General features: G+C 46.5%; 1 protein-coding gene across 1 annotated transcript in view; it reads left to right on the top strand.

Moving 5' to 3' along the window:
* LOC132380942 (uncharacterized) overlaps positions 1 to 17762 on the top strand; it is a 46145-nt gene extending 28383 nt beyond the window's left edge. The window contains exons 3-6 of the mRNA XM_059949924.1: positions 1529 to 1798; positions 5230 to 5550; positions 10506 to 10673; positions 15034 to 17762. Coding sequence (XP_059805907.1) covers positions 1529 to 1798; positions 5230 to 5550; positions 10506 to 10673; positions 15034 to 15098 — 824 coding nt within the window. The 3' untranslated portion in view covers positions 15099 to 17762. The remainder of the gene's footprint in view (positions 1 to 1528; positions 1799 to 5229; positions 5551 to 10505; positions 10674 to 15033) is intronic.
* Positions 17763 to 26917: the final 9155 nt, after the last annotated feature.

Here is a 26917-nt window from a genome sequence, read left to right as displayed (position 1 = left end):
TGTCATCCCCACCAACAGTATCCAAAACGGTATACTTATTGTTGATGGGAACAGCCACAGGGGTGCTCTGCTCTCTCTGTCTGCTCCCCCTGCCTCTCTTGACTGTCACCCATTTGCCTACCTCCTGACTTTTCGGTGTGACTACCTCCCGATAACTCTTATCTATCTCTGCCTCTGCCTCCCGAATGATCCGTAGTTCATCCAGCTCCTGCTCAAATTCCCTAACTCGGTCTGATAGGAGCTACAGCTGGATGCTTCTATTGCAGGTGTGGTCATCAGGGACAACTGTGTTGACCTTGACCTCCCACATACTGCATACAGAGTACACCACTGCTCTGACTGTCTCCCCCATTACCTGATCCCAGATTAGTCAGAATAAATGTAAGAAGTACCTACTGACCTTACCTTTTTTACCTCAGCAAGCACGTACTCAGGCTCACTGATTTCCTCTCACCTACATCCCCTTGCGCCGAAGCCCACTGAGCCAAAGCCCAGCACTCTGCTCCCACACACTCCACTGCCCGCAGTGACCCTGTCCACTCCTAAAAGTGGGCCTCTTTTTAAACCCTGCCCTCGCCGCTGACGTCACCCGTGCCTGCGCAGTTTTACCTTCCTCCTCAGGTACTCTCCAGGTAGGTCCGATGGTCTCGACCTACCTACAACGGCTGATCCTCCAATCTCCAGTCATCTGTCGACCTCGAGCAGTCCTTGCTCCCCCGCTCCGCTGCCCGCACCAAAGTCAATGACTAACTCTTTTGTTTTGCTGACATTGAGGAAGGTGGCTGACATGGCAACACATCACTAGGCTCTTTACCTCACTCCTAGGCTCTGATTCATCATTATTTGAGAGTTGGCCTTCTACGGTGGTGTCTACTGGAAACTGAGGGGATGAGAGGTGATCACACTGAAACATCCAAACACCTCATAGGGTTCAGCAGGATGGACCCCTGGCTGGAGTGACAGAATATGAGCTCAGCTACTCCAGACTAAGAGAGGAAGAAATACGCTGGAAAAATCACACCCAGAGGCCAGTGAATTTCCACAACTCTTTACTGAAGAGGACTACAGAAGCTCAGTCACATGGGGTATTCAAGGTAGATGTGGATGGCTTTTGGATATCAAAGGAAATAAAGGATGTGAGTTTGGTGCAGGAAAACGAGGTTGAGGGCAATCAGCCATGATATTACGGAATGGGGAGCAGACCGGAAGGGGCAGAATGGTCTAACAGAAAGTTTCTAATGAACAAAGAATTGGAGCTGGAGCAAATTCCTGGAACACAGAGACATCAGCAAGACATGACGGAGCTTTATGAGTAACTGTTGTGAAAAAACGTGCAGCACTTCTGGGAACTTCTCCAGCAGTAACTGTCTGAACTGAAGGGAGAGGAAGAGTTAAACTGTTGGGTTGGAAATGAGTTGGGATTGGATTAAATTTTATTTGTTCTGTTGGGATGGAATGCAGGAGTTGGGGAATAAGGTGTCCATAAGGATCTTCTTGATTCACTTTTCTTTTTCTGTCTCAACCTCAGATCCTGTGTCAGGTACAGACATCAAGGTTCAGTACACTGCCAAGACTTGCAACATCATCTTGACCTGCTCTGCAAATTCCGGCAGTTCCATCAGCTTCAGGTGGTGGAGGGGAGGAGAGGCTGTGGGAAGTGGCAGCCACTATCACCTCCAGCAACATGGAGAGAAGAAAGGGGTCAAAGAAGTCCTGTACAAGTGTGAGGCCTGGAACCCCATCAGTAATGAAACATCAGCAATCTGGCTGGGAGACATCTGTGGAAAGACCAAATCTGGTGAGTGTCAGAGGGAGCAATTGGAATTTAGAGAGGCTGCCCAGACTGTTCAATAAGCCAGTGCTGATGGAGTTTTACTTTGTGTCTGATCTGTGCACTTTTACAAAGAAAGTTTACTTATGTTCACTGACTTTCATGAGAAGGGTTCTCATTTTAAAACATTGACATCCTTGTCCAGGACACACTCCAGTCCCGGAATACCCACTGATCCAAGTAGACACGGTTTGCTCCCTTCCCCAGGGACATCTGGGCATGGACATTTCCTCAGAAGAGGCACAAGCATTTGGTTCAGTTAGAAACTTCGATAGTTCTTTGTCAAGAACTAGGAATTCCAGGCCCTGAAGTTGACAGGCAACAGATTTTCCTCTTCACTGGGTCTACTCTTGCTGTCCTGTGCTGGCTCTTTGTCTGGGGGAGGCTTTTACACCTCAGTCAGCTGGGAGCTGTCTACACAAGACTGCAATCAACCTTTCTTCCCACACAGCCCTCGGAGATATGAGCCATTCACCTGGGGGCGTGGAGGGAGTTCACTGGGGTTAAGCAAGATTGGTGCATTTATAACCCCACCCCACAGATTTTTCATCCTCTTCAACCTCCCTCAACATTATTTTGCCACACTGACATTATATAACAGAAGGAATGCTTTTTCTTTTGTGCAAGAATAAACTGCTCTCTGTCTGCTCTCTCCCTCCACTGAAGTTGATGACCATCTGGGGACCTCCCTACCTCTCCCTCTTTTCCATAGTCCTACACACTGAACACAGAGGCTTCTCACTGACTCGCGGTGGCCCACATCTTTTCAATTCCAAACTTAGCTGAGTCTTTTTAAAAAATATGATTTTCATATTTACAACATACGCACTCCCATCGCGATATGTACATAATTGAAGTTAACACATTGCCCTCCAGAGAGCCCAGGTGCTCCTTCTCCTGGGACACGCCGGTATGGACACAACTCCGGAAGAAGGACATTTGGCTCAAGTGCCCACCACTTGGATCTGAAAATGATCACCTTGGCCAGACCCAGGAGCAAATCGACCTGGAGAATTCCCAAGAGACCCACCTGCCTTCACTTTGGGTGATAAAAGGACGCAAGGGTAGGGCTGATCTGCAGCAGAACTTGAGGTACAGCCCCTTACATAGTTCAGTAGTCCGACAGCCTCTCGCACTCTGTGTATACATGATAGACTGTCTCCTCATGGCTGCAGAAATGAGAGCTGGCTGGGGAGCCTTTTAATTGACTTGGGAATCTGTTGCACAACATTCTCTTCTCCAGGTCTCAGTGGAAAGGACTCCCAAATAAAGAACTCCACTCCAGAACCCAGAACGGACTGGCACAACATGTCCAGTGTAAAAGAATGAAGAGTTTGCAGGAGCAGCTTGTAAAAGAAATATCCGTGTTCCTGGAGTAATGACATAGAGAGGCCAGATCTCAAGAAGAGCTTCTGAGCCTTGGTCTGATAAATAGTTCTGGCCGTGGGTGGCAGTCTGGTCTGAACGACCACTCAATGATCAGCCCCCTCAACACCCATTGTGACAGAATGGCCGGAGGCTTCAGCTATGAGTCCCATCCAATCCATTGCCTCATCCACCCACCCATCCATGGAGCCAGGAAGTCTCTCAGTGCTGGTGGAGGAACACTCTGACTGAAGGTGACCGTCCCAGTTCATAAACTGGTCATTACAGAAGAGCAGAACAGCTGATATCTATTGCTGGGAATCCTCCCGAGGGGCAGAGTCTCTGATAGATAAACCACACCATCAGTCTGGGAGGATGACCAGTGTGAAGATAACCCTGCAGGGTCTGAAAGTGTAACTTTTCAGTCTGCCCTGTCATAGAGGTCTGTGTTGAGACGTTGTAGATGGGCTTGACTCTGTATGTAACCCCAGCCTTCCCTGTCCTAGAGGTGTGTGTCAGGACATTGTAGAGGGTTTGACTGTATATAAACCCGGCTCTCCCTGGAGTGGAAACCCATAATGATGGGCCCACAGATGTTGGGAACTCATGAAACTGAGGAAGGTCATGTGGCCCATTGTGAACCAGCTCTGAAACCACTGAATTGCCAGAAGATTGCAGCAAATGTGGCTCTTCAGCCTGTCAATTCCTGCTAGCTTCATGCTGTGTCTGTCCAGCTCATTTCACATATCCACACCACTGTCTCTCTTTCACATTCAGTGAGAGTGGGACTGGTCCTATTCATACAGGGTTTGGTCTGTTTGAGGACCATCAAGGCCTCCACCACGCCTCCCAGCCCATGGCAATGTTTACCTGGAGTACATTCCCCACTTCCCTCTCACCGTTCGGTCTAATACTGTCTGCGGCTCTTGGTATTGTCTTCTCTGCCCAGAGCCAGAGCTCCTTTCTGTTTACAGTCAGGGACCCTCATTGTTTCATGACCCAATTAAATCTGCCCTCAGCCTCTGTCCCATTGAAACCCCCTCTTTCTGACATGACCCCTCAATCAACCAACCCCAGCCCTGTTCCATCCACAGAGCTCTCTTGTCTTGCCTCAGCTCTGACCACCCCCACCCAGACTTCCATTAACCCTGTTCACAGATCTGGGATCCTGATGAACAAATACAGGGATACAGTCTGCCTCTTCACTGCCTCACCCCCTTGTCATTCCTCATTCAGAGATCTGTGGACATGCTCTCCAAGTTCCCTTTGTCCCTCCACACCACTTACATCCTCACATTTATCCCACCTTCCCTTATCATGTACACCTTCCCCAAACAGTACCCCCACCGCATCCCTGGACTGGGTCTAATTTGTCATGTCTGTGCTCCAGGATCCCCAACTCTGCCCCCTCTATTGATATCTGGCTGCAGGCTGCAACTTCCTTCCTCAGGACTGGGTGTAAGAAGTCTTCACTCTCCCTCTGTGGGCTCACTGTGGCCCAGCTCTCTCACTGGGCTGGGACCCAGACACTGTGCCAGCAGACTCCCCTCAAGCCATCAACAACTCCACCGATTACCCCACCACCATTATGTTGTAATCTACTGTCAGAGTAACATAATGTACAGATATTCCTGTACCTATTGTCACTTCATGAACATGCGATCAGTTTATGTACATCAGCTACTCTTATGTAGGATTTTGGCCCAAAACGTCAGCTGTTTATTCATTTCCATAGATGCTGGCTGACCTGCTGAGTTCCTCCAGCATTTTGTGTTTTGCTTTGGATTTCTAACATCTGCTGCCTGTCTCAAGTCTATATTTATTGTGTTCTTTATGCTTCATGTTTTTTAATACTGCATCAGATCCAGTAACAATTATTTTGTTCTCCTTTACACCTGTACACTTGAGCACTGAAGAATGACAATAAGCAACTGTGGATCTGAATCCTGAAATTTGAAATGGCCTGCTCCTGTGTCTGTGATTCCTCAGCACTGATTCCTCCTTCTGATGACTGCTTTCACTTGTCTCCTCAGATGAGATTTCCATTCGGGAAGTTGCTGTCGGACATTCAGCTTGGTTAACTCCTGATATCCTAAAAGCAGCAAACATTACTGAGGTTGTGTGGAGAATCTTATCGGGCCCAACCAAGATAGCGGAATGCGTGAATGGGAAATTGACATATCGCAATACTGAAAAGTACAATCAACGAATAGCTGTTCATCCTGCAGACTGTAGTTTACAAATCCGTGATGTACAGAAAGAGGACACGGATGTTTATGAGATGATTGTTACGGAAAGTTCAGGAACACGGACTGTGAAGAAAATGCTACTGAAAGTGCAACTGAAGGCATTTAGTAAGTGAGATACTGTGAAGGGGTCTGGGTTTCACCTATTCCTGAAACACCCCTAATTAAAGGGTGATGGCACATCCTGTGTGTTTTCTGAGCCCCACTGACTGTCCATGTCCAAAGCTGGGCTCAGTGAGAGGCTCCAGTGTGAGGCTCGAGGCCACACTCACCACATCCTGGAGACTGGACCAGAGGCTGTGAGGTACTGATCTGTCAATGGGATAGGTGTCACAGTCCCAGCCGTCCCTCCCTTTCATTCCTCATGTTCTCATAATCCCCTTTTCCCCGTGTTGCTCCTGCTCCCCTGTCCGTCTCTCTTTCTGTTTGTTTGTGTGTGTGGCTCCTTTTGTTCTCCCGGGCTTCCTGATTGTGGTGCCCCTGAATCTCATCTAACCTGCAGCATAAATACCCCGGCTTTCCATCCACTCATCGCCGGGTTGTTGCTTCAGCTAGTGTGGAGCATTGCATGCCGCCTGCCTTCCCTGCAACCATTAAGAAACACTCTTCAGATCATTCTACCTCCGTGTCAGTGTCCTGTGTTTTGGTCCACCCGTTCTAATTAACAGTGGGAGGGGCTGTTGTGGATGGGCCAAATGGTCTATATCTGTGAGTCATGGTTAAACAGATCCCACAGTATCTCTAGGTCAAAGGTGTGATCCCAGTTCTCTCTGTTTCTCAGAGCACTGCTTGTTAATGGCCCAGACTGAGGTCTGAGCTCAGCAACGTTCACAGATACAGGAGCAGACCAACACCCAGTGTAATAGAATCACAAACAAGAGAAAATCTGCAGATGCTGGAAATCCGAGCAACACACTGGAGGAACTCAGCAGGCCAGGCAGCACCAACAGAAAAAAGTACAGTCGACGTTTCAGGCCAAAACCCTTTGGCAGTCCTTTGGAGGGTTATGACCTATATGTCGACTGTTTACTCTTTTCCATACTTTTGATTTTTATTTATAATTTGAAGGGTAAAATGAAATACAGTACAACAAAGTAAATCTTTCATGTTTCGTAAACTTTTTCTAGCTGCATCCAATTCCTGCTGCATGGCAACAAAGGCTATGTGCATGAGAGCATTTCAGTTATTGTGCAGCCATGCACCAGTGCAGTTTGGAGGGAACAGTGCTGAGTGATAATAAGCTGTCACTATTGCTCAGTGTGACTTTACCCTTCCCCACTGAGCCTCAGAGAGGTCACAGTGCCACCCACCTGGCTGCTGCTGCTGTGCCCTGATCGGTCATTTCCCCTCCCACCCCAGCAGCAGTATCCAAAGGGAAGTACTTGTTGCTGCTCCCTCTACCGTTCCTGGTGTTCACCGACCCATCTGCAGGCTGCAGCTTATCTGTGACCACCACACAAAAACTGTTATCTGTGATGCTCTCAGCATCCTGGATGGTCCTGAATATATCCTCCTTCAGTTCCAGCAACTTAGCATGGTCAGTCAGGAGCTGCATAGTTCAAGGCATTGGCTAACATGTCTGTGGATCCAGTAGCTGCCTTCATCCCCCAACCCCAAATGGTCCCTGCACCTCAAGACCACCCTGCAACTCAGTAAAAGCATTTCCTCCTTCAGCGACAGGTACAGAGGCTCAGACTCTCTATTAAAGATGAAGTCACCACCTCCAGCACTCCGTCCTCCTGCCTGACTCCCCCAGCCTTGGGACAGGTGGACTTCCCAGGGTCAGGCCCAGGGAAAGGGCAGTACGGGAGTTGGTGGCCAGGGATGAGAATGGAAACATTTAGTCACCCTCTGCAACTTACTTCCAACCAAACAACTTCAACAAAGCATCTCATCTTATGAAGGGCAATGTGCTAAAAGCTTTCTTTATGACCCCATCTGTCTGTGATATCATTGTCAACAAATTATGTATCTGTATTTCCAGATCACTTTGTTCTCCCACAGTCCTCAGTGCCCGACCATTCACTGCGTAAGACCTACTGTTGGTCCTACTGAAATGCCAAACCACCTACTTGTCTGCATTAAATTCCATCTACTATTTTTCCGTCCATTTTTCCAGCTGATACAGATCACTTTGCAATCCATGATATCTTTCCTCACTGTCCACTACACCCCCAAACTGTGTCATCCACAAATTTGCTGACCTAGTTAACCACATGAACATTTAGATCATCGATGCAGATAGCAAGCAACAAAGGACTCAGCATTGACATCACTCGTACATCACTAGTTACAGGCCTCCAGTCCGAAAGGCAACCCTCTACTACCACTTTCTGTCTTCTTCCACAAAGCCAATGTCTAATCCAATTTATTCTCTCATCCTGAATGCCAAGCAACAGAACCTTCTTGATCAGACTCACGTGTGGGACATGGTCAAATGCCTTTCTAAAATCTATGTAGACAACATCCACTACCTTGCCTTCATCTACTGTCCTGGTAATTTCCTTGATAAAAACTTTACAAGATTAATTAGACATGACCTACCACGTACAAAGCAATGCTGATTATCCTTAAGCAGTCTATATCTGTGCAATTCCTTAATTCCTGGTCCCTTAGAGCCTTTTTTTAAACAGGGGAACAACACTGGCTATCCTCCAATCCCTTGCTATCTCTCCTATCGCTAAGGGTGATTTAAATATCTCTGCTAGGCCCCTGGAAATTTCTGCACTTGGCTTCCAAAGGATCCAAGGGAACACCGCAGATTTATCCACTTTGATTTGTCTCAGGGTAGCAAACACCTCATGCTCTATAATCTGTACATGATCCATGACACCACTATGGCTCAATTCTGTACACTCTGTACCCACCTCCCGAGTAAACACAGATGCAAAGAATCCATTTAAGATCTCCCCCATATCTTTTGGCTCTACACATAGACTACCATTCAGGTCTTCCAGCAAACCAATTTTGTCCCTAGCAATCCTTTTGCTCTTAACATACCTGTAGAGTCCTTTAGGATTCTTCTTCACCTTGTCTGCTAATGCAAATTCATACCTTCTTGTAGTCTTTCTAATTTCTTTCTGAAGTCTTATTTTGCATTTCTTGTACTTCATAAGCACCTAATTTGTTCATACTTGCCTCTGCCTGCTATACACCTTTTGACTCTTAAAAAGGGGCTCAAGATCTCTTGAAAACCAAAGTTCCCTACAGTTGTTATCTGTAACTTTTATTCTGACAAGCACAGACAATCTCTGTATTCTCAAAATTTCATTTTTGAAGGCCTTCTACTTTCCAAGTATACCTTTGTCAGAAACAGCCTGTCCCAAACCACACTTTCCAGATCATTTCTGATACCATCAAAATTGGCCTTTCTCCGATTCAGAATCTCAACTCACAGACCAGACCGATCTCTTTGTATCATTCACAAAATGCTGGAGGAACTCAACAGGTCAGGGAGCACCTAAAGGAAACAGTACAGTCAGCCCTGAGGGTCTCGGCCCGATATGTCGTCTGTACTCTTTTCCACAGATGCTGCCTGGCCAGCTAAGTTCCTCTAGTATTTTGTGGGTGTTGCTTTGATTTCCAGCATCCAAAGATTTTCTCTTGTTTGTGATTGGACTACCTATTTGCATAGTTACTTTGAAACTAGTGGCATTGTCGTCACTAGATAGAAAGAGTTCCTCTGCACAAACTTCTGTCATCTGCCCTGTCTCGTTTCCTAACAGCAGACTTAGTATTTACATACTGATGAAGGAAACTTTCCTGAACATATTTGACAAACTCTATCCTATCTAGTCCTTTTACAGTGTGGGATTCCCAGTCAATATTTGGAAAGTTAAAATCAACTACTCTTAACAGTCTTATGTTTCTGGCAACAGTCTGCGATCTCTCTATAAATTTGTTCCCCTGAATCCTGCGGACTACTGGGTTGTCTGTAATTTAGCCCCATTAACATCGTCATTCCTTTTGTATTTCTCAGTTCCACCCATAACGAGTTCTCCAGTCTATCCTGATGGAGCTCTGCGGTGATGTTTTCTCTGACTAGTCCACAATGGTGTAACTGTGGGAACATCCCACCACCGGAGAGAATGAACTGTCCACCAGGTCCAATGTTGTAATTGTGGGAGGGTCCCACCACTGGAGAGAATGAGCTGTCGACCAGATCCACAATGATGTAACTGTGGAAACATCCTACTAACGGTGGGGATGTGATGACCATCAGGTCCACAGTGGTAATTGTGGGAGGATCCCACCACTGGTGACAGTGAGATGACCATCAGGTCCACAGTGGTGTTTGTGGGAGGGTCCACGATTGTTGATGCCTCACAAAAGCCCGTGATATAAAAATCGATCTTCTTCATGAAGAGAGGCCCTGCTGCCCTGGGCTGTGCACTTTACCATCACACTCCTTCACAGTCACACCCAGGTGATCTTCCAGCCTCTACCAACAGTATTTCATTCCACAGCCACCAGTTGTAGAGTATAAGGACCATTATCATCTCCACCTACTACCCCCCCCCACCTTTCCCACCAGCATCAGTCAAAGGGAGACAGATCACCTCCCTCCAACTCCACAGCAGATCCATATACCGACTGAGTGCGGATTCCTGCAACTAACTCATGCTGTGGGAGTGGGTGATGGGCCAGTGCGAATGGAGCTTGTCTCTGTGTCTAATTCCTGTCCTGTGAGTGTGGGAGGACTGTGTCACCATTTCACACTAGAAGCAGTCAGTCAGTCAGAGTGTGCTGGGGGAGAGGGTTTACTGAGGGTCTGAGTGAGGGAGCTGGACTAACATCATTGAGGATACTGTCCGAGACATTGGAGGCTGCAGTTGGAAGGGACGATGGAGTGTGATGTGGGACTGTTTGGAGGGGATGAAAATATTCAAGGGGAGCGGGTGGTAGAGCAGATTAATGTGGGGCTGATTAGAGAGAACTGAGGCACTGTGTTGCAGTGACAGGGGGTTTTCTCTGGCCTGTGGTGGGATGGACTGGATCCATCGATTCCTTATCACTGGGAGTGTGAGCATGGGATTAATGACAGAATCTTTTATCTTCCCCAGATCCAGATCAGAAATCATCATACAATGGTTGGAGGACTGCTGCTGTGATCTTCATCATGATCATCATTGTTGGTCTGGGTCTGGTTTGTTATAAACGCTACATAAAGCCGCATGATCTTTGCTCAGATGGGGACAAAAGTAAACGAAAGAAATCCGGTACATCTGACGGTAGGTGTCTCCCACACCCCAGCCCCCAAAAATAATCCGGCACCTGAAACTCTGGCCAGGAACAGCAGCAGGAGGGGCTGGGTCTGCAGGCAAATGTCTCCCATTCCAACCCTGAGGACATGGGGCCCCAACTCAGGAATAAGGAGTCATGCTGGGGCAAGAGTGTGAGGTTTGGGAGCAGGAGTTGAACTGGGCAGTGGGATATGGAGAGGAGTTGGGGGAAAGGAGCTGGCCACTGCTCTCTGTCCCATGGACTCGGTGGGGGCACCAGGGCTGAACAGTGGATCAGTCTGGGTGCTGGCATCCTCCCTGCAGGAGACCCCAAGCACAGACCCTATTGAAAGAGACCACAGATGCCAGCATCCCAGGATGGAGTCCCCAGCTTACACGTAACCATTGAGGAAGACAGTAACACCAGTCACTCCTTCACCTGGACAACCTGGACCCAGTTACTGGGGAATGGAGCCCACTCCCAATGCAGAGTGAGGAGGTTGGGAGTGGGTTTCCATCCCAGTGGAACTTCTGTTCTTGTTCCACAGTCCCAGTGGGGATGGACCCTCACTCAATGGAGAGGACAAGGATTCAGGTGCAGCATAAAAGCAAAGCAAAGGAGGCATACAATATGGTGAAGTTTAGATGGAAGTTTTTAAGACCTAGCAGAGAACAATTTAAAAACCAATAAGGTAAAAAAGATGAAATACAAGGGTAAAATTATCCAATAATGTAAAAGATAATTTCAACATCTCTTGCAAACTGCCTGCAAGGATATTTGTCTTCTTTGGATTTGGGTGCAACCCATATCTTTTGAGAAGGTCATAGATTCCTCAGCAGAGATCCCGTTGATCCAGAAATCTGAACCACTGCCTCCTGCACCAGTTCCTCAGGTGCACAGTTCTCTGCCAAATGCGCCTCGTTTGTACCAAGACTTCTGGATGCTGACACTCCGCCTTTAGAATGACATGGGCTCGGTCTGAGATGTCAGTGGCCATGGCACATGGGAGGCAACATATCATCCAGGTGTCTATTACATCCACAGCAAACCTTGTGTACTTCTTTAACTATGGAATCCCCTATCATTACTGTTACTGCAGTCCTCTTCTCCTCCTTTCCCTTCTGGGCCATAGCGCAGGACACAGTTCTAGAGTCTAGAGACCTGGTCATGGTGGCACTTCCCCAGCTACCCCTTCCCCCAACTCCAGTAGGTCATCCCCCTCAACAGCATCCAACAAGGTATAATCAATATTGCGGAGAATGGCCACAGGGGTACTTTGTACTGGCTGCCCATTTCCCTGTCTTCTGACAGTCATCCAGTTATCTGCCTCCTGCAACCCGGGGATTACGACCTCATTGTACCTCCTATTATCACCTCTTCAGATTTCTGGATTACTGTTATCTCTTCTGGGGAAGGATAACCTGTGCAAAGGGGTCGATTACACTTGAACCCTGGAAGGCTGGTTAGCTTGACCCTGGCAATTGGTAAGGTTTTAAAAGCTATTATAAAAGCTGAAGTTACAGAATACTTGGAAGTATGTGACAGAATAGGGTGAAGTTTGCACAATTTTATTCTAGATCTTTGAGAAGGTAACAGGCTGACTCGAGAAAGGAGAGTAAGCACAAGCAATTGACAACTTTTACAAGGCATTTGACAAGGTTCCACTCTCGAGGCTATTAAACAAGTTAAGTGCCCATGGCGCTGTAGGTAAGGTACCAGCATGGATAGAAGATTGTCTGACTGGCAGAAATTAGAGAGAGTGGGGATAAAATGCTTTTTTAGAACACCTGCCACAGACCAATGGAGAATCAAAGGGTTCAGGGTTGGGACGGCAGCTTTTCACTGTATACGTGAATGATCCAGATGAAGGAACAGATGGTATTGAGGATATATCAGGGTCAAGCGAGCTGGAGGTACAGTTGGTGTCACAGAGGCACAGAGTCTGCTGCAGAACTTGGAGAGATTGGGGGAATGGGCAAAGAACAGGCAGATGGAAGACAATTTTTAGTAAATGAGGGTTTATGCACTCTGAGAGGAAGAATAAAGTTGTAGCCTGGAATGAAATGGACAGACAATTCACGTTGAGTCAGTATAAAAGAAGGGAAATACATTGTTAGTATTTAGTTTTGAAAGGGTGTGGATATAATAGCAAGAACAGACTGCTGAGGCTTTACAAGGAGTTGCTTAGACCCCATAGGGAATATTGTGAACAATTTGGGTTCTGTATCTAAGGAAATTTGTGCTGCCTCTGGAGAGGGTCCAGATCATGTTCACTAGAATAATTACAGGAGTGGAAGTCTTCAGGTATGAGGAGTGTTTGGTAGCTTTGGGCCTGAAAAGGATGGATTTCAGAAGGGTGAAGGAACAGATTGCACTAAATCACAATAGATACTGAAGCGCCTGAATAACATGAAGGTGCAGAGGATGTTTATGTCAGTGGGAGAGTCCAGGATATAAGGGCACAGCCTCAGAATAAAGAGATGTGCTTTTGAAACTGAGGTGAGAAGAAATTTTTTTAGCCAGAGGTCAGGAATCTGGAATTTAGGGATGAGATTGAAAGGTTTTCAATTGGTAGAGTAGTTAAGGGTTACAGAAAAAAGGCAGGAGAATGGGGCTGCATAAGGAACCAACCATAATTAAATGATGGAACAGGCTCAAAGGGCTAAATGCCTTAAACCTCCACTATTATTTTATGGTCTTACGGATCTGCAGTAAATTGTGCTGACCACACTACTGACCAGATGTGTGGGTGACAGTGCCCCTCAGTAACTGGATGTCTGGGGACTGTATACCCCAGTTACTGGATGTTGGGGGAGAGACAGTGTACCTCAGTGACTGGTGTGCAGGGGACTCTGCACCAATGACTGGGTGTGTGGGGACAATGTACCCCATTGACTGGGTGTGTGGGTCAGTGTATCCTAGTGACAGGTGTCTTATGGATCTGCAGTAAATTGTGCTGACCTCGATCTTGGACATTCCACTTCCTGTTCTTTATCACCCAGATTTGGGTTTATAACTGGTGCTAAACCCATCACTCACACAGTCAATGTGGTACATTTTCCTCACACAACCAGTCACTTGAGTCTACCGTCCCCCACATATACAGTCACTGAAGTACACTGTTCCCTACACCAAATCACCGGGGTACACCGTCCACCACCCACCAAATCATTGGGGTACAACATCCCCCACACACCAAATCCCTGGGTTACATCATCCCCTACACCTGTCACTAGGATACACTGCCCCACACACCCAGTCACTGGGGTACATTGTTCCCACACACCCAGTCACTGGGTTACACTGTATTCTACACACCCCATCACTGGGGTACACTCCCCCTTGTCCTCTGTCACTGGGATACACTGTCCTGCTCACATCCAGTCATTGGTGTACAGTATACCCGCACGCCCAGATACTGGTGTACATATTCCCCCCACACACAGTTACTGGGACACGCGGCCCCCCACAGACCCAATTACTGGGCTACACTAACATCCACATGTCTAGTCACTGGTGTACACTGTCCTCCCGCATATCCAGTCACTGGTGTTACCCTGTCCTCCACACACTCAGTCACTGGAGTACACCAACCCCCCTCCATACACTGTCACTGGATCTCATTATCCCCCACACATAGTCACTGGGGTGCACGGTCCCCACACACCCAGTCACTGGGGAACACAGGTAACTGATGTACACACTCCACACTCACCTCGTCAATCGGAAACACTCTCTCCCCCCATGCACACAGTCCCTGGAGGTACACTGTCCTCCTCACACCCAGTACAGTGGTACATTGTCCCCCACACACCCAGTCACTGGGGTGCATTGTCCCCACACAACCCAGTCACTGAGATACACTGTCCCCCACACACCCAGTTGCTGGGCTACACTGTCCCCACACACCCCAAATCACTGGGGTACATTGTCCCCACACACCCAGTCACTGGGTTACACTGTCCCCACACATATGGAAAATGGAGTACTCTGTACCACTCATAACTGGTTATTGGTTTACAATTTCCCTACACACCCAATCACTGGGATTTACTGTCCTCCACACACTCAATTGTGACATATGATGGCGAGACTTTGACTTGTGAGGGCGTGATGTTTTGGGTTTATTGACCAGTGTAAAACGTAGAGGCAGAGCAACTAAAGTGAAGTTTATGGGACATGTCGGTGAAGATGAGAATGAGGAAGGGAGTTGGGGTGTTGTGATTTGTGGCTGTGCAGGTGACATTGCAGAGGATGAGTAGGGACCAGATGAACATATGTTGGGTTGAGGGTCACTGGGAGATTCTTTAGAGAAGGCCAGGTATCAGTAACGACTGGAAACCCTCAACTCTTCTCTCTATCCCACAGGCCAAGTGGAGAGCCAGCCTTTGGAAGATCAAAAGAAGGAGCCTGCAACTAATGACTTGGAATAGAACCCAGCTCACAGATACTTCCTCCATCGGAACAGCAACATCCAAACCCATTCACTGCGAAATGATGCCCACTCCCTCCTGGTCCCACAAGCACAGAGGGTGTGTGTAGGGGTCCTCCCCTCCACTGGTACCCCTGCCTTTGTTCAACAATTCCAAATTACTTTATATACTGTGGGTTCTGCAGTGACTGGTGGTAACCTCACTCCCAAATCTGGGATCCTCTCTACTGCACACAGACCTGTGTCCAGTACTCATCTGCCTGTCCGTCCCTCCTTTTTCTCCCTGCTGCTCAGATCTAACCCTGGCCACCTTTCCTCCTGATTCTAGTCCTGAGAATCTACAACTTTCTTGTCCTCTCTCAGTATTCTCTCCTGTATCCCCACCCGAAACCCTACATCATTCATGTTCTCACTTTTTTTCTACCTGGGTGAAGTGCATAAGACCACAAGACATTGGCGCAGAATCAGGCCATTCAGCCTGTCGAGTCAGCTCCATTATTTGATCAAGTCTGGGCCACTTCCCTCTCAATCCCTTTCTTCTGCTCCACAAAATCTTCCATGCCTGACTTATCAGGAATCAATCAACCTCAGCCTTAAATACACTCAGCAATCTGGCCCCCAAAGCTGGCAGATGTAACAAATTCCACAGCTGAAGTAACCTCTGGCTAAAGAAATCCCTCCTCATCTCCATTTCAATTAGACGTCTTTCTATTTTGACATTGCAACCTCTGGTTGAATATTCTCCCACAATCAGAAACATCATCTCCACATCCAGGCTAACTGGTAGTTTCAACATTCAATAGGGTAAAATGAGGTCCTCTCTCATTCTTCTACATTTCAGTGAGTACTGGCCCAGAGCTACCAAATGCTGCTCACCTGATAAGACATACAAATCTAGAATTATTTTCTGAACATGCTCTGAACCCTCTCCAATGTCAGCACATCTTTTCAGAGAAAAGTGCCTCAAACTGCAAATGAGGCATCACCAACCTCAGCACTACAACCTTGTTTTTATATTCTAGTTCTCTCAAAATCAATGTTAACATTGCATCTGCCTTCCTCACCACCGACTTAAACTGCAAGTTAACCTTTAGAGAATCCTGCACAGGGAATCACATGCACCGAGGGTTCTGGCCTGAAACAGCAACTGTACTCTTTTCCATAGTTGAGTTCCTTGGATCTCCAGCATCTGCAGAGTTACTCTTGTTTGTGGTCGTATTTCCTTTGCACTTTGGATTTATGAATTTTCTACCTGTTTAGAAAATAGTCTACTGTTTCATTCCTCCTCCCAAAGTGCATGACCATTTAGCTCCCGACACGATGTTCCACCTGGCACATCTTTGCCCAATCTCCTCATCTGTCCAAGTCTTTTTGCAGCCTCTCTGTCTCTGCAACACCATCTGCCCCTCTAGCTATCTTCAAATCATCCACAAACTTGTGTACAAATCCATCAACTCCATCACCCAAATCATTGATACACAACGTGAAAAGAATAAGTCCCAACACCGAACCCTGTGGAACATAACGTCAGCAGCAACCAATCAGAAATGTTCCCTGTATTCCTGCTTTACGTCTCCTTCTAATTATCCAATGATCTTCCAATCCTATGTCACCTCTTTCCAAGGATATGATTTAATTTTATCAACAGGGACTTGCTACACCCTCTGTCTACCTGCCTGTCATTTCAATACAATGTGTATTCATGGATATTAAGCTCTCAACAATAATTTTATTTCCCATGGCCCAGTGATGCCCACAACATCATACCTGTCAATCTCTAACTGTGCTACAAGACCATCTATCTTATTTTGCATGCAGCGTGCATTCAAATATAACACCTTCAGTTAGCAGTTTTCCCTTCGATAAACTTGTCAGCCCCAGCTGATCAGTCACACTGAGCTTCACAATGTACTGCAGCACCCACACTGTAACTTCCTGTTCCCATCCCACAATCGCTCCCGGGACATCCCTCCCAATTCTCATTGACTGATTAACCATTGACATCGTGAACGATGGAGTTGGGGGTGGAGCCTGTGCAAAACCCAGGGTGACGGATGCAGTGAAGGGTCCTGTGAAGCCTCTCTCAAGATTCTGGGTCTGTGGATGGCCACACATTGCAAGTGGTTTATTGTTAATATTGTGCACTCCCTGCCAACATGAACTGGTGAAAGTTTCACCAGTGAAATCACGCTCAGTCTTTCAGCCAGAGAGCCTGGTGATGGGTATTGGGCAAAGGGCACATTTTTAAGCTGTGCATTGTCAGAGTTAATGGTTTGTCCAGCATCTGTGGTGAGTTAATGTTTCAGGTTACACATTTCTCTCTCCACTGATGCTGCCTGACCTGTCTCGGGCTTCCAGCATTTCCTGATTTTGCCAAAGATCTCCAGCTTGTACAATTGTTCTAAATTTACTGCTTCCGAATGTGTACTTCATAATAAATTTTTATACTGTTTTTTTCCCAAAACCGTTCTGTTGTTGGATGTTGTTGGGCTGCAACAGGTTTACTAAGATATGGATGGGTGCAGGGGCCAGAATGTGTTACAGAGAGATGGATGGGTGGAAGGACTGGAGGGGTTTACGGAGAGATAGGTGGGTGGAAGGACTGGAGGGGTTTACAGAGAGATGGATGGGTGGAAGGACTGTAAGGGTTTACGGAGAGATGGATGGGTGGAAGGACTGCAGGGGTTTACAGGGAGATGGATGGGTGGAAGGACTGTAAGGGTTTACAGAGAGATGGATGAGTGGAAGTACTGCAGGGGTTTACAGAGAGATGGATGGGTGGAAGTACTGTAGGGGTTTACAGAGAGATGGATGGGTGGAAGGACTGCAGGGGTTTACAGAGAGATGGATGGGTGGAAGGACTGTAAGGGTTTACGGAGAGATGGATGGGTGGAAGGACTGTAGGGGTTTACAGGGAGATGGATGGGTGGAAGGACAGCAGGGGTTTACAGAGAGATGGATGGGTGGAAGGACTGCAGGGGTTTACAGGGAGATGGATGAGTGGAAGGACCATAAGGGTTTACAGAGAGATGGATGGGTGGAAGGACTGGAGGGGTTTAAGGAGAGATGGATGGGTGGAAGGACTGTAAGGGTTTACGGAGAGATGGATGGGTGGAAGGACTGTAAGGGTTTACAGAGAGATGGATGGGTGGAAGGACTGTAGGGGTTTACAGGGAGATGGATGGGTGGAAGGACTGTAAGGGTTTACAGGGAGATGGATGGGTGGAAGGACTGGAGGGATTTACAGAGAGATGGATGGGTGGAAGGACTGTAGGGGTTTACAGGGAGATGGATGGGTGGAAGGACTGTAAGGGTTTCAGGGAGATGGATGGGTGGAAGGACTGGAGGGATTTACAGGGAGATGGATGGGTGGAAGTACTGTAGGGATTTACGGAGAGATGGATGGGTGGAAGGACTGGAGGGATTTACAGAGAGATGGATGGGTGGAAGGACTGGAGGGGTTTACAGAGAGATGGATGGGTGGAAGTACTGCAGGGGTTTACAGAGAGATGGATGAGTGGAAGGACTGGAGGGGTTTACAGAGAGATGGATGGGTGGAAGGACTGCAGGGGTTTACAGAGAGATGGATGGGTGGAAGGACTGTAGGGGTTTACAGGGAGATGGATGGGTGGAAGGACAGCAGGGGTTTACAGAGAGATGGATGGGTGGAAGGACTGCAGAGGTTTACAGGGAGATGGATGAGTGGAAGGACCATAAGGGTTTACAGAGAGATGGATGGGTGGAAGGACTGGAGGGATTTACAGAGAGATGGATGGGTGGAAGGACTGGAGGGGTTTAAGGAGAGATGGATGGGTGGAAGGACTGTAACGGTTTACGGAGAGATGGATGGGTGGAAGGACTGTAAGGGTTTACAGAGAGATGGATGGGTGGAAGGACTGTAGGGGTTTACAGGGAGATGGATGGGTGGAAGGACTGTAAGGGTTTACAGGGAGATGGATGGGTGGAAGGACTGGAGGGATTTACAGAGAGATGGATGGGTGGAAGGACTGTAGGGGTTTACAGGGAGATGGATGGGTGGAAGGACTGTAAGGGTTTCAGGGAGATGGATGGGTGGAAGGACTGGAGGGATTTACAGAGAGATGGATGGGTGGAAGGACTGGAGGGGTTTACAGAGAGATGGATGGGTGGAAGTACTGCAGGGGTTTACAGAGAGATGGATGAGTGGAAGGACTGGAGGGGTTTACAGAGAGATGGATGGGTGGAAGGACTGTAAGGGTTTACAGGGAGATGGATGGGTGGAAGGACTGTAGGGGTTTACAGAGAGATGGATGGGTGGAAGGACTGGAGGGGTTTACAGAGAGATGGATGGGTGGAAGGACAGCAGGGGTTTACAGAGAGATGGATGGGTGGAAGGACAGCAGGGGTTTACAGAGAGATGGATGAGTGGAAGGACTGGAGGGATTTACAGAGAGATGGATGGGTGGAAGGACTGGAGGGATTTACAGAGAGATGGATGAGTGGAAGGACAGCAGGGGTTTACAGAGAGATGGATGGGTGGAAGGACTGGAGGGATTTACAGAGAGATGGATGGGTGGAAGGACTGGAGGGATTTACAGAGAGATGGATGAGTGGAAGGACAGCAGGGGTTTACAGAGAGATGGATGAGTGGAAGGACTGGAGGGATTTACAGAGAGATGGATGAGTGGAAGGACAGCAGGGGTTTACAGAGAGATGGATGGGTGGAAGGACTGGAGGGATTTACAGAGAGATGGATGAGTGGAAGGACTGGAGGGATTTACAGAGAGATGGATGGGTGGAAGGACTGGAGGGATTTACGGAGAGATGGATGAGTGGAAGGACTGTAGCGGTTTACAGAGAGATGGATGGGTGGAAGGACTGTAAGGGTTTACAGAGAGATGGATGGGTGGAAGGACTGGAGGGGTTTACAGAGAGATGGATGGGTGGAAGGACTGTAAGGGTTTACAGAGAGATGGATGGGTGGAAGGACTGTAAGGGTTTACAGAGAGATGGATGGGTGGAAGGACTGTAAGGGTTTACAGAGAGATGGATGGGTGGAAGGACTGTAAGGGTTTACAGAGAGATGGATGAGTGGAAGGACTGTAAGGGTTTACAGAGAGATGGATGGGTGGAAGGACTGTAAGGGTTTACAGAGAGATGGATGGGTGGAAGGACTGTAAGGGTTTACAGAGAGATGGAAGGGTGGAAGGACTGGAGGGGTTTACAGAGAGACAGATTTTTGTCTACACCAAAGGGGGGGGGGGTTACTAAGAAATGAATGAATATTAGGGCTGGAGGGGGTTACAGAGAGATGGAGATGTTTTTGGGCCAGAAGTTGTAACAGAAGGATGGATGGGTGCAGGTGCTGGAGGGGGTTGCAGAGAGATGGATGGGTGCACTGTCTGGAGGAGATTACAGAGAGATGGATAGGAAAATGAGCCAGAATGGGTTTCACAGTGATGGGATGGGTGTAATGGCCATAGGGTATGACCGAGAGATAGATGGGTTCAGGGGCTGGAGGGGATTACAGAGAGATGGATGGGGTCCACAGGGAGCACACTGGAATTGAACCATGAACTCTGACACTCCAAGCTTTGCAACAACTTTTAAATTACTGTGGGGTGGACGGGTGAAGTGGTGGGGAATGAAAGGGGAGAGCTTAGGATTAGGTGAGGGGGAACAGAAGGTTGAAAGAGGGAAATGGAAGATAGATTGTGTTACGGATAGGGAGGCTGGGGTGAGCAGGGAGAGATGGTTTTGAGGGAGGGTGGTAGGGAAGGAGTGTGTTTGTCGTGTGGTAGAATCATGGAGTGGAGTTAAGGGCAGCACAGATATGAAGGGGAGGGGTTGGTGGATGTGTGAAAGAATGGAGGAACAAAACAGAGGTAGAAATGAAGTTGGGACAGGCCAGAGGGAAGGGGAAGAATGGAAAAGGGAATGGTGGAGTGTGGATCGGGAATGGTGAAGTGTGGAATGGGAATGGTGGAGTGTGTGACGGGAATGGTGAAGTGTGGAACGGGAATGGTGGAGTGTGGAACGGGAATGGTGGAGTGTGGGAAGGGAATGGTGGAGTGTGGGAAGGGAATGGTGGAGTGTGGATCGGGAATGGTGGAGAGTGGATCGGGAATGGTGGAGAGTGGATCGGGAATGGTGGAGTGTGGAACGGGAATGGTGGAGTGTGGGAAGGGAATGGTGAAGTGTGGAACGGGAATGGTGGAGTGTGCGAAGGGAATGGTGAAGTGTGGAACGGGAATGGTGGAGTGTGAATAGTGAAGGTGAAGGAAGCAGGGGTGGTGGAAAGAATAGGGATGAGGGAAAGGAGTAAGTTGGACAGGCAAAGTGGAGGGTATAGGGGCAATGGTAGGGGCAAGTGAATGAAGGGGAGGGGTTTTGCATATAGTGCAGGGGTAAAGGACAGGGAGATGAGTTTGAAAGGAAGAAGAGTAGAGAGAGAGGTGATGATTGAGGGAGTGGTCAGTGGCAAAATGAGGGATGGGGGTATTTGGAGTCAGTGGGGAGACTGAGGGGAATGAGGAAGGGATAGACTGGTTCGAGATGATAACGTAGGAAGGTAGCTTATGGAAATGAACTAGGGAGGAAGGCATGGGGAGTTGAATAACAGAGGATGTGTTTGGCCTAGGGACAGGGCATGTGTTGTGGGTGAGGCTGACCTGGATGCTGTGTGAGGTCCAGTGACACCGGACAGTGTTAGAGGGCAGGATCTTTGAGGTCCCTTACATCCCACCCTTTCACTGACCAACACCCCCAGCTGCCCACCTCCTCCTCACAAGACAGTGGAGCAGATGTAGGCCATTTGGCCCATCGAGTCTGCTCCACCACTCCACCATGAGTTAAACTATTCTCCCGTCTAGTTCCAGTTTCTGGCTTTTTTCCCATATCCCTTGATACCCTGACTAATTAGATACCTGTCAATCACCTCCTTAAAAAACCCTTATTGATTGGGCCTCCACAGCTGTATGTGGCAACTGAGATTACCAGGTGACTTTGGGTTTGGGGAGTAGAGACTGAAGACAGATATTGACCCACAGGAGCACACGTTTGCGTGTTGTCTTCCTTCTCTCACCCTCTTACATTGCTTCCACTTTTCTTCCCCCTTTCCCTCCCTACTGTGCCCTCAACACTTCACTCCCATCTCTATCTTGGATCTTAGACGCGTGGCAGCAGAAGTTAGCTCATGGGGTGCTGGGGTCTGATTGGACAGCCGATGGATCCACGGTCTAGGATTGGCTGAAGTACTTGTGGAACAATCCAATTGGACACGATTATTACCACAGATCTGAATGTCTGTCACCAGGCTGCCGCGTTCACTAATTGGCTGCTAGAATACCACACTCCCTGATTGGGTCAACTGATAGCAGCCACTGACCAGACGGATAAGGAGCCATCGGATTGGTTCGCTGATTACAGGGTGACGGTGACTGTGAAGCGACACCATCGAGCTAGTGTGGACCCTTCGGTTTGCGGTGTTCGCTGGTAAAAAGGTCCTAGGAATAGTGTGTATTGGCGAGATACCCTTCCTCTGGTCTGTTCCTCTCACACCGGCCCTTCCCCACAACTACACTCCCTTCACACCCCACCCCGTCTGTTTCTTCATCTGTTAACAGGGAGAAAAATAACTGGGCTGGGACAGGGGAATAATAAAATATCGGAGGAATTAAACAAATATTGTTATGCCCATGTTGTTGGGAGACATAGATGAGACGAGAGGGTGTTGCCTTTGTAGAAACACAACGCGCATTATATACAGTAATTTTGTGTTGGTCTAAAATTGTCTAGTGATCTGAAGGTCATTAGCTCGAGCCTCAGCTGAGGCTGCGTGTTGTGTCCTTGAGCAAGGCACTTAACAACACACGACACCGGTGCCAAGTATGGGTCCCAGTGCCCTTCTCTTGGACAGGTGAGACTTGCAAGCCGGTCTCCCATACAACCCTGCCCAGGCCTACGCCCTGGAGAACCTACCAAGGCGCAAATACACGGTCTCACGAGACTAACGGATACCTATCAATTTTGCAGCTCCTGTATATTCTCAAGAAATGTGTGTTGAAGGAAAGACTATTGGCTTGTTTACTGTGTCACGCAGGTTTATTGTGAAAGCCGTCAAAAAGAGAGACTACTTTAGAGACTTTGACTGAAATGATTCAACAAATGCCAGAGAAACTCGAAAAATTGGATAAATTGGATGACTTGGAATCCAAGTTTGATTTGTTACAGAATTCCTTCGACCTGGTTAAATCTGAACTGAAAATGCTTAATCGGAAACTTGGAAGTATACAGAAGACTGTGAATGACCACGAAACTCATATTAAGCTACATGAAGAATCTCTGCTGGTGTTGCAGAAGGATATCGAAGGTTTCAAGAGAATTTCTAAGGAACAACTTAAAAAATACGATGTGTTACTGAAGAAACTTACAGATCTGGAGACCAGGAACTGAAGGTGCAATATAGGAATTTTTGGACTTCCTGAAAAACTGGAGGGTAATCAACCTATTGATTTTTGTGCTCATATGCTGAAAGATTTATTCCCTGATATATTATCGGAATTACCAAAACTTGAGCACGTTCACCAAGTTACCCCACCTAAATGGGACCCTGCCAAACCTTGCTCTATTATCATTCACTTTTATGACTATCAGATTAAAGAACAGATCCTTCGTGAATCAAGGAAGAAACATATATTACAATTTCATGATCAACAGTATCGGATTGTTCAAGATTATCCACCGGAAGTTCTAAGAGCTAGACAGGCTTTTAAAGAGGTCATGTCTGATCGTTTTAAGCTTGGCTGTCGCCTTTCTCTCAGAGAGCCGTGTAAACTCAAGGTTAATATTTCTGATAATAAGGTTTCTTGGTTTACGAAGCCTGAAGAAGCTAAGAAACTTTTACAAAGTCTCCATCCTTAAATTCAACTTTGAGTTGTTTTATGTTAAATGTTTTAACTTCAGGTGTTCAATCAAGTAATTGGCGTTTTGTTGATAACAAGGTTTCTTGGTTTTACCGAAGTTTTAATCATTTGTTTGACTAAGTAACTGGGACCTTGTTATCTCCCAAACTATGCAAAATATGCAGGCAGACTGCATCCATTTTCTCTTTTGCTGTTTTTTGCAGCTGTTTTTAAACAATACGTTATATTCTCTCAGTGTTATGTAGGAAGCTATCTAAACCGGTTCCCTTTTTAATTATCTTCTATTTGTTTCTTTACTCTTTTTTTGCACCCACGAGTATATGTTGTTTTACTTATTGATTTTCTTTATCTGTCTTTCCTTTTCTACCGAGACTAATACTTACATTATCCCATGGTTTTTTTTAATCATAATTAGCAAACTTATTTACTTCGATTTTTTTTGTATATATATAATTACAATCATTTATTCAGCGCAGCTATACATATATATTTTCCGGAGCCACAGGAGTTTTGGGTTGGGAATGTTAGAATTAGTCTCCAGCCTCCCTTGGCTGATTTCTCTCTTTGGGGGGGCGGGGGGGAGGGAGGTAATGGGTTCTTCTATAAAGCTGATTGGATGTTTTTACTGTTTTACGTATTCACTATCTACATGTCTGTGATGACCTTTTATACATTACTAAAGGTTACTTGATGGATTCTTTTATTAATATACTCAGTTTTAATGTGAAAGGTCTAAATAACCCGGTTAAATGAAATAAGATTTTCTCTTATATCCGGAAACTTAAAACTCATATAATCTTTCTCCAAGAAACCTGTATTCGTAAAGATGATATTTCATATTCTTTCAAAGGATGGAAAGGTATACATTTTCACTCACCCTCTCAATCTAGATTGAGTGGCGTCTCTATCCTGTTTGATAAGAATTTATCCTTTATTCAACATAATGTAATTTCTGATACAAATGGGCACTTTGTTATTGTTTCGGATAGTCTTGGGAATAAACTAATCATATTTGTGAATGTATACGCTTCAAATACAGATGACTCCTTGTTCTTGAACGTCTTTTCTCTCTTCTGCCTGATTTGAATTGGTATTCCTTAGTGATGGGTGTAGATTTTAATTTTTGGCTTGACCCTATATTAGACCGCTCTTCAAGTAAAACCCCTGTCACTAATAAATCAGTCTTACCTTTAAAATCTTTTTTATCTCAATGTGGTATTCTTGACGTGTGGCATTTTTTACACCCCCAAGAAAAGGAATATTCTTATTTCTCTCAGGTTCATCATATGTACTCTTTTACTGATTATTTTTTTATAAATAGAAACTTGCTTCCACTGGTACGATCCTGTGATTATAAGCAGCTCCTGTGTATACTCAAGAAATGTGTGTTGAAGGAAAGACAACTGGCATGTTTACTGCATCACGCAGGACAGAGTTATAGGAATCTTCAAAACAGGAGAAACATGAGAAAATTTGCAGATGCTGGAGATCTAAAGCAGCACAGACAAAACGTCGGAACTCAGCATCTACAGAAAAGAGTTATGGGCCGAAACCCTTCACCAGGACTCCAAAGGAGGGGAAAAGTTAGAATAAGAAGGTTAGAGATGGTGAAAAGTGAAACTAGAAGGGGGAGCAGGAGTGGATGTAGTGAAGAAGAGCTGGGGAGGTGTTTGCTGAAAGAGATAAAGGGCTGGAGAAGGTTGGAATCGGATGATGATATGCAGGGTGGAAGAGAAGGTGTGAGAGGTAAACAAGAATGGGGAGTGGTGAAGGAGAAGAGGAGGTGGCAATTATCGGAATCATGTTCATGCCACCTGGTTGAAGGATTCCCAGACAGAATATCAAACTGTTGCTCCTTCGACATGAGTGTGGCTTCATCTTTGGCAATAGAGGATGCACTGCAGAAAAAAGGGGGAACTGAATCTCCATTTGTCATGTGGGAATTAATGAATAAGGTTTGAGTTCATACCTGAACAAAGCATTTAAATTTCACAAGAAAATTGAAGAAATCCAGATGAAGTATACTATCAACATTGAGTCAAATGAAATGTGACAGCTGGACCATATTAAAATGACAAAGGGTAAGAGTCAGAGTTTGCCTGACGGAAAGATGAAATCTGGATGGACATTAGCCGTCAGCGGTCTTATTGCAGTTGAAGAAACAAATACATGTTGAGTTGGAAAATGGAATACGTAAGTTAACAGAGCAAATGGAAAAGTTAACTGAATAAGTGGAAAAAGAAAACAGTGATAAAATACAAAAATGATGGAGGCAGTAAAATGTATAAAGACCAAGTGTTTGCATTAACTGAAGTGAACCAAATGAAAAGTTTAATTGAATTAAAGTACATTTCATGGAGATTCAAGATTCAAGATAAAGCAGTAGCAGAAAACTGAACAGGGACCTCTAGGGGTGGTGCTGCCAGTGATTCTCCTCCTTGGGAAACACCCCGATATGGGACAGTCCTCCAAGATAGCGCCACCATCCAAACTCCATGCAATTACTGGATGGACATAACATTGTCTCTCAGTGAGCCCTGGCGACTCAGGTTAGGATACCAACATCAAAGAAATAGGTTTAACTGCCATGCCATGACTTGTCCCAAAAAAGACCAGGGAAGTGCAGATGGAAGGTATGAATTTGAATCAGAACCAGGTTCAGTATCACCGGCATTTGGCATGAAATTTCTTTCCTTTGCAGCAGCAGTACAATGCCATAGATAATAATAGAGGAAAACCTGTCAATTACAATAACTATATATAGTTAATAGTTAAGTAAATAAATAGTGTTATAATAAATATAGATAAAAAGTAGTGAGGTAGCAAAGCCCACCTATGTCCGTGATACTTCCCATGCTTTACATCTCTTCAAAGATTTCTAGTTCCCTGGCCCCCACCGCCTTATTTTCACCATGGA

This window comes from Hypanus sabinus, chromosome 25, assembly GCF_030144855.1.
Source record: "Hypanus sabinus isolate sHypSab1 chromosome 25, sHypSab1.hap1, whole genome shotgun sequence".
In the NCBI taxonomy this organism is placed as follows: domain Eukaryota; kingdom Metazoa; phylum Chordata; class Chondrichthyes; order Myliobatiformes; family Dasyatidae; genus Hypanus; species Hypanus sabinus.
Note: the sequence above shows the minus strand (reverse complement) of the source record. Positions and strands in the feature narration are given on the sequence as shown.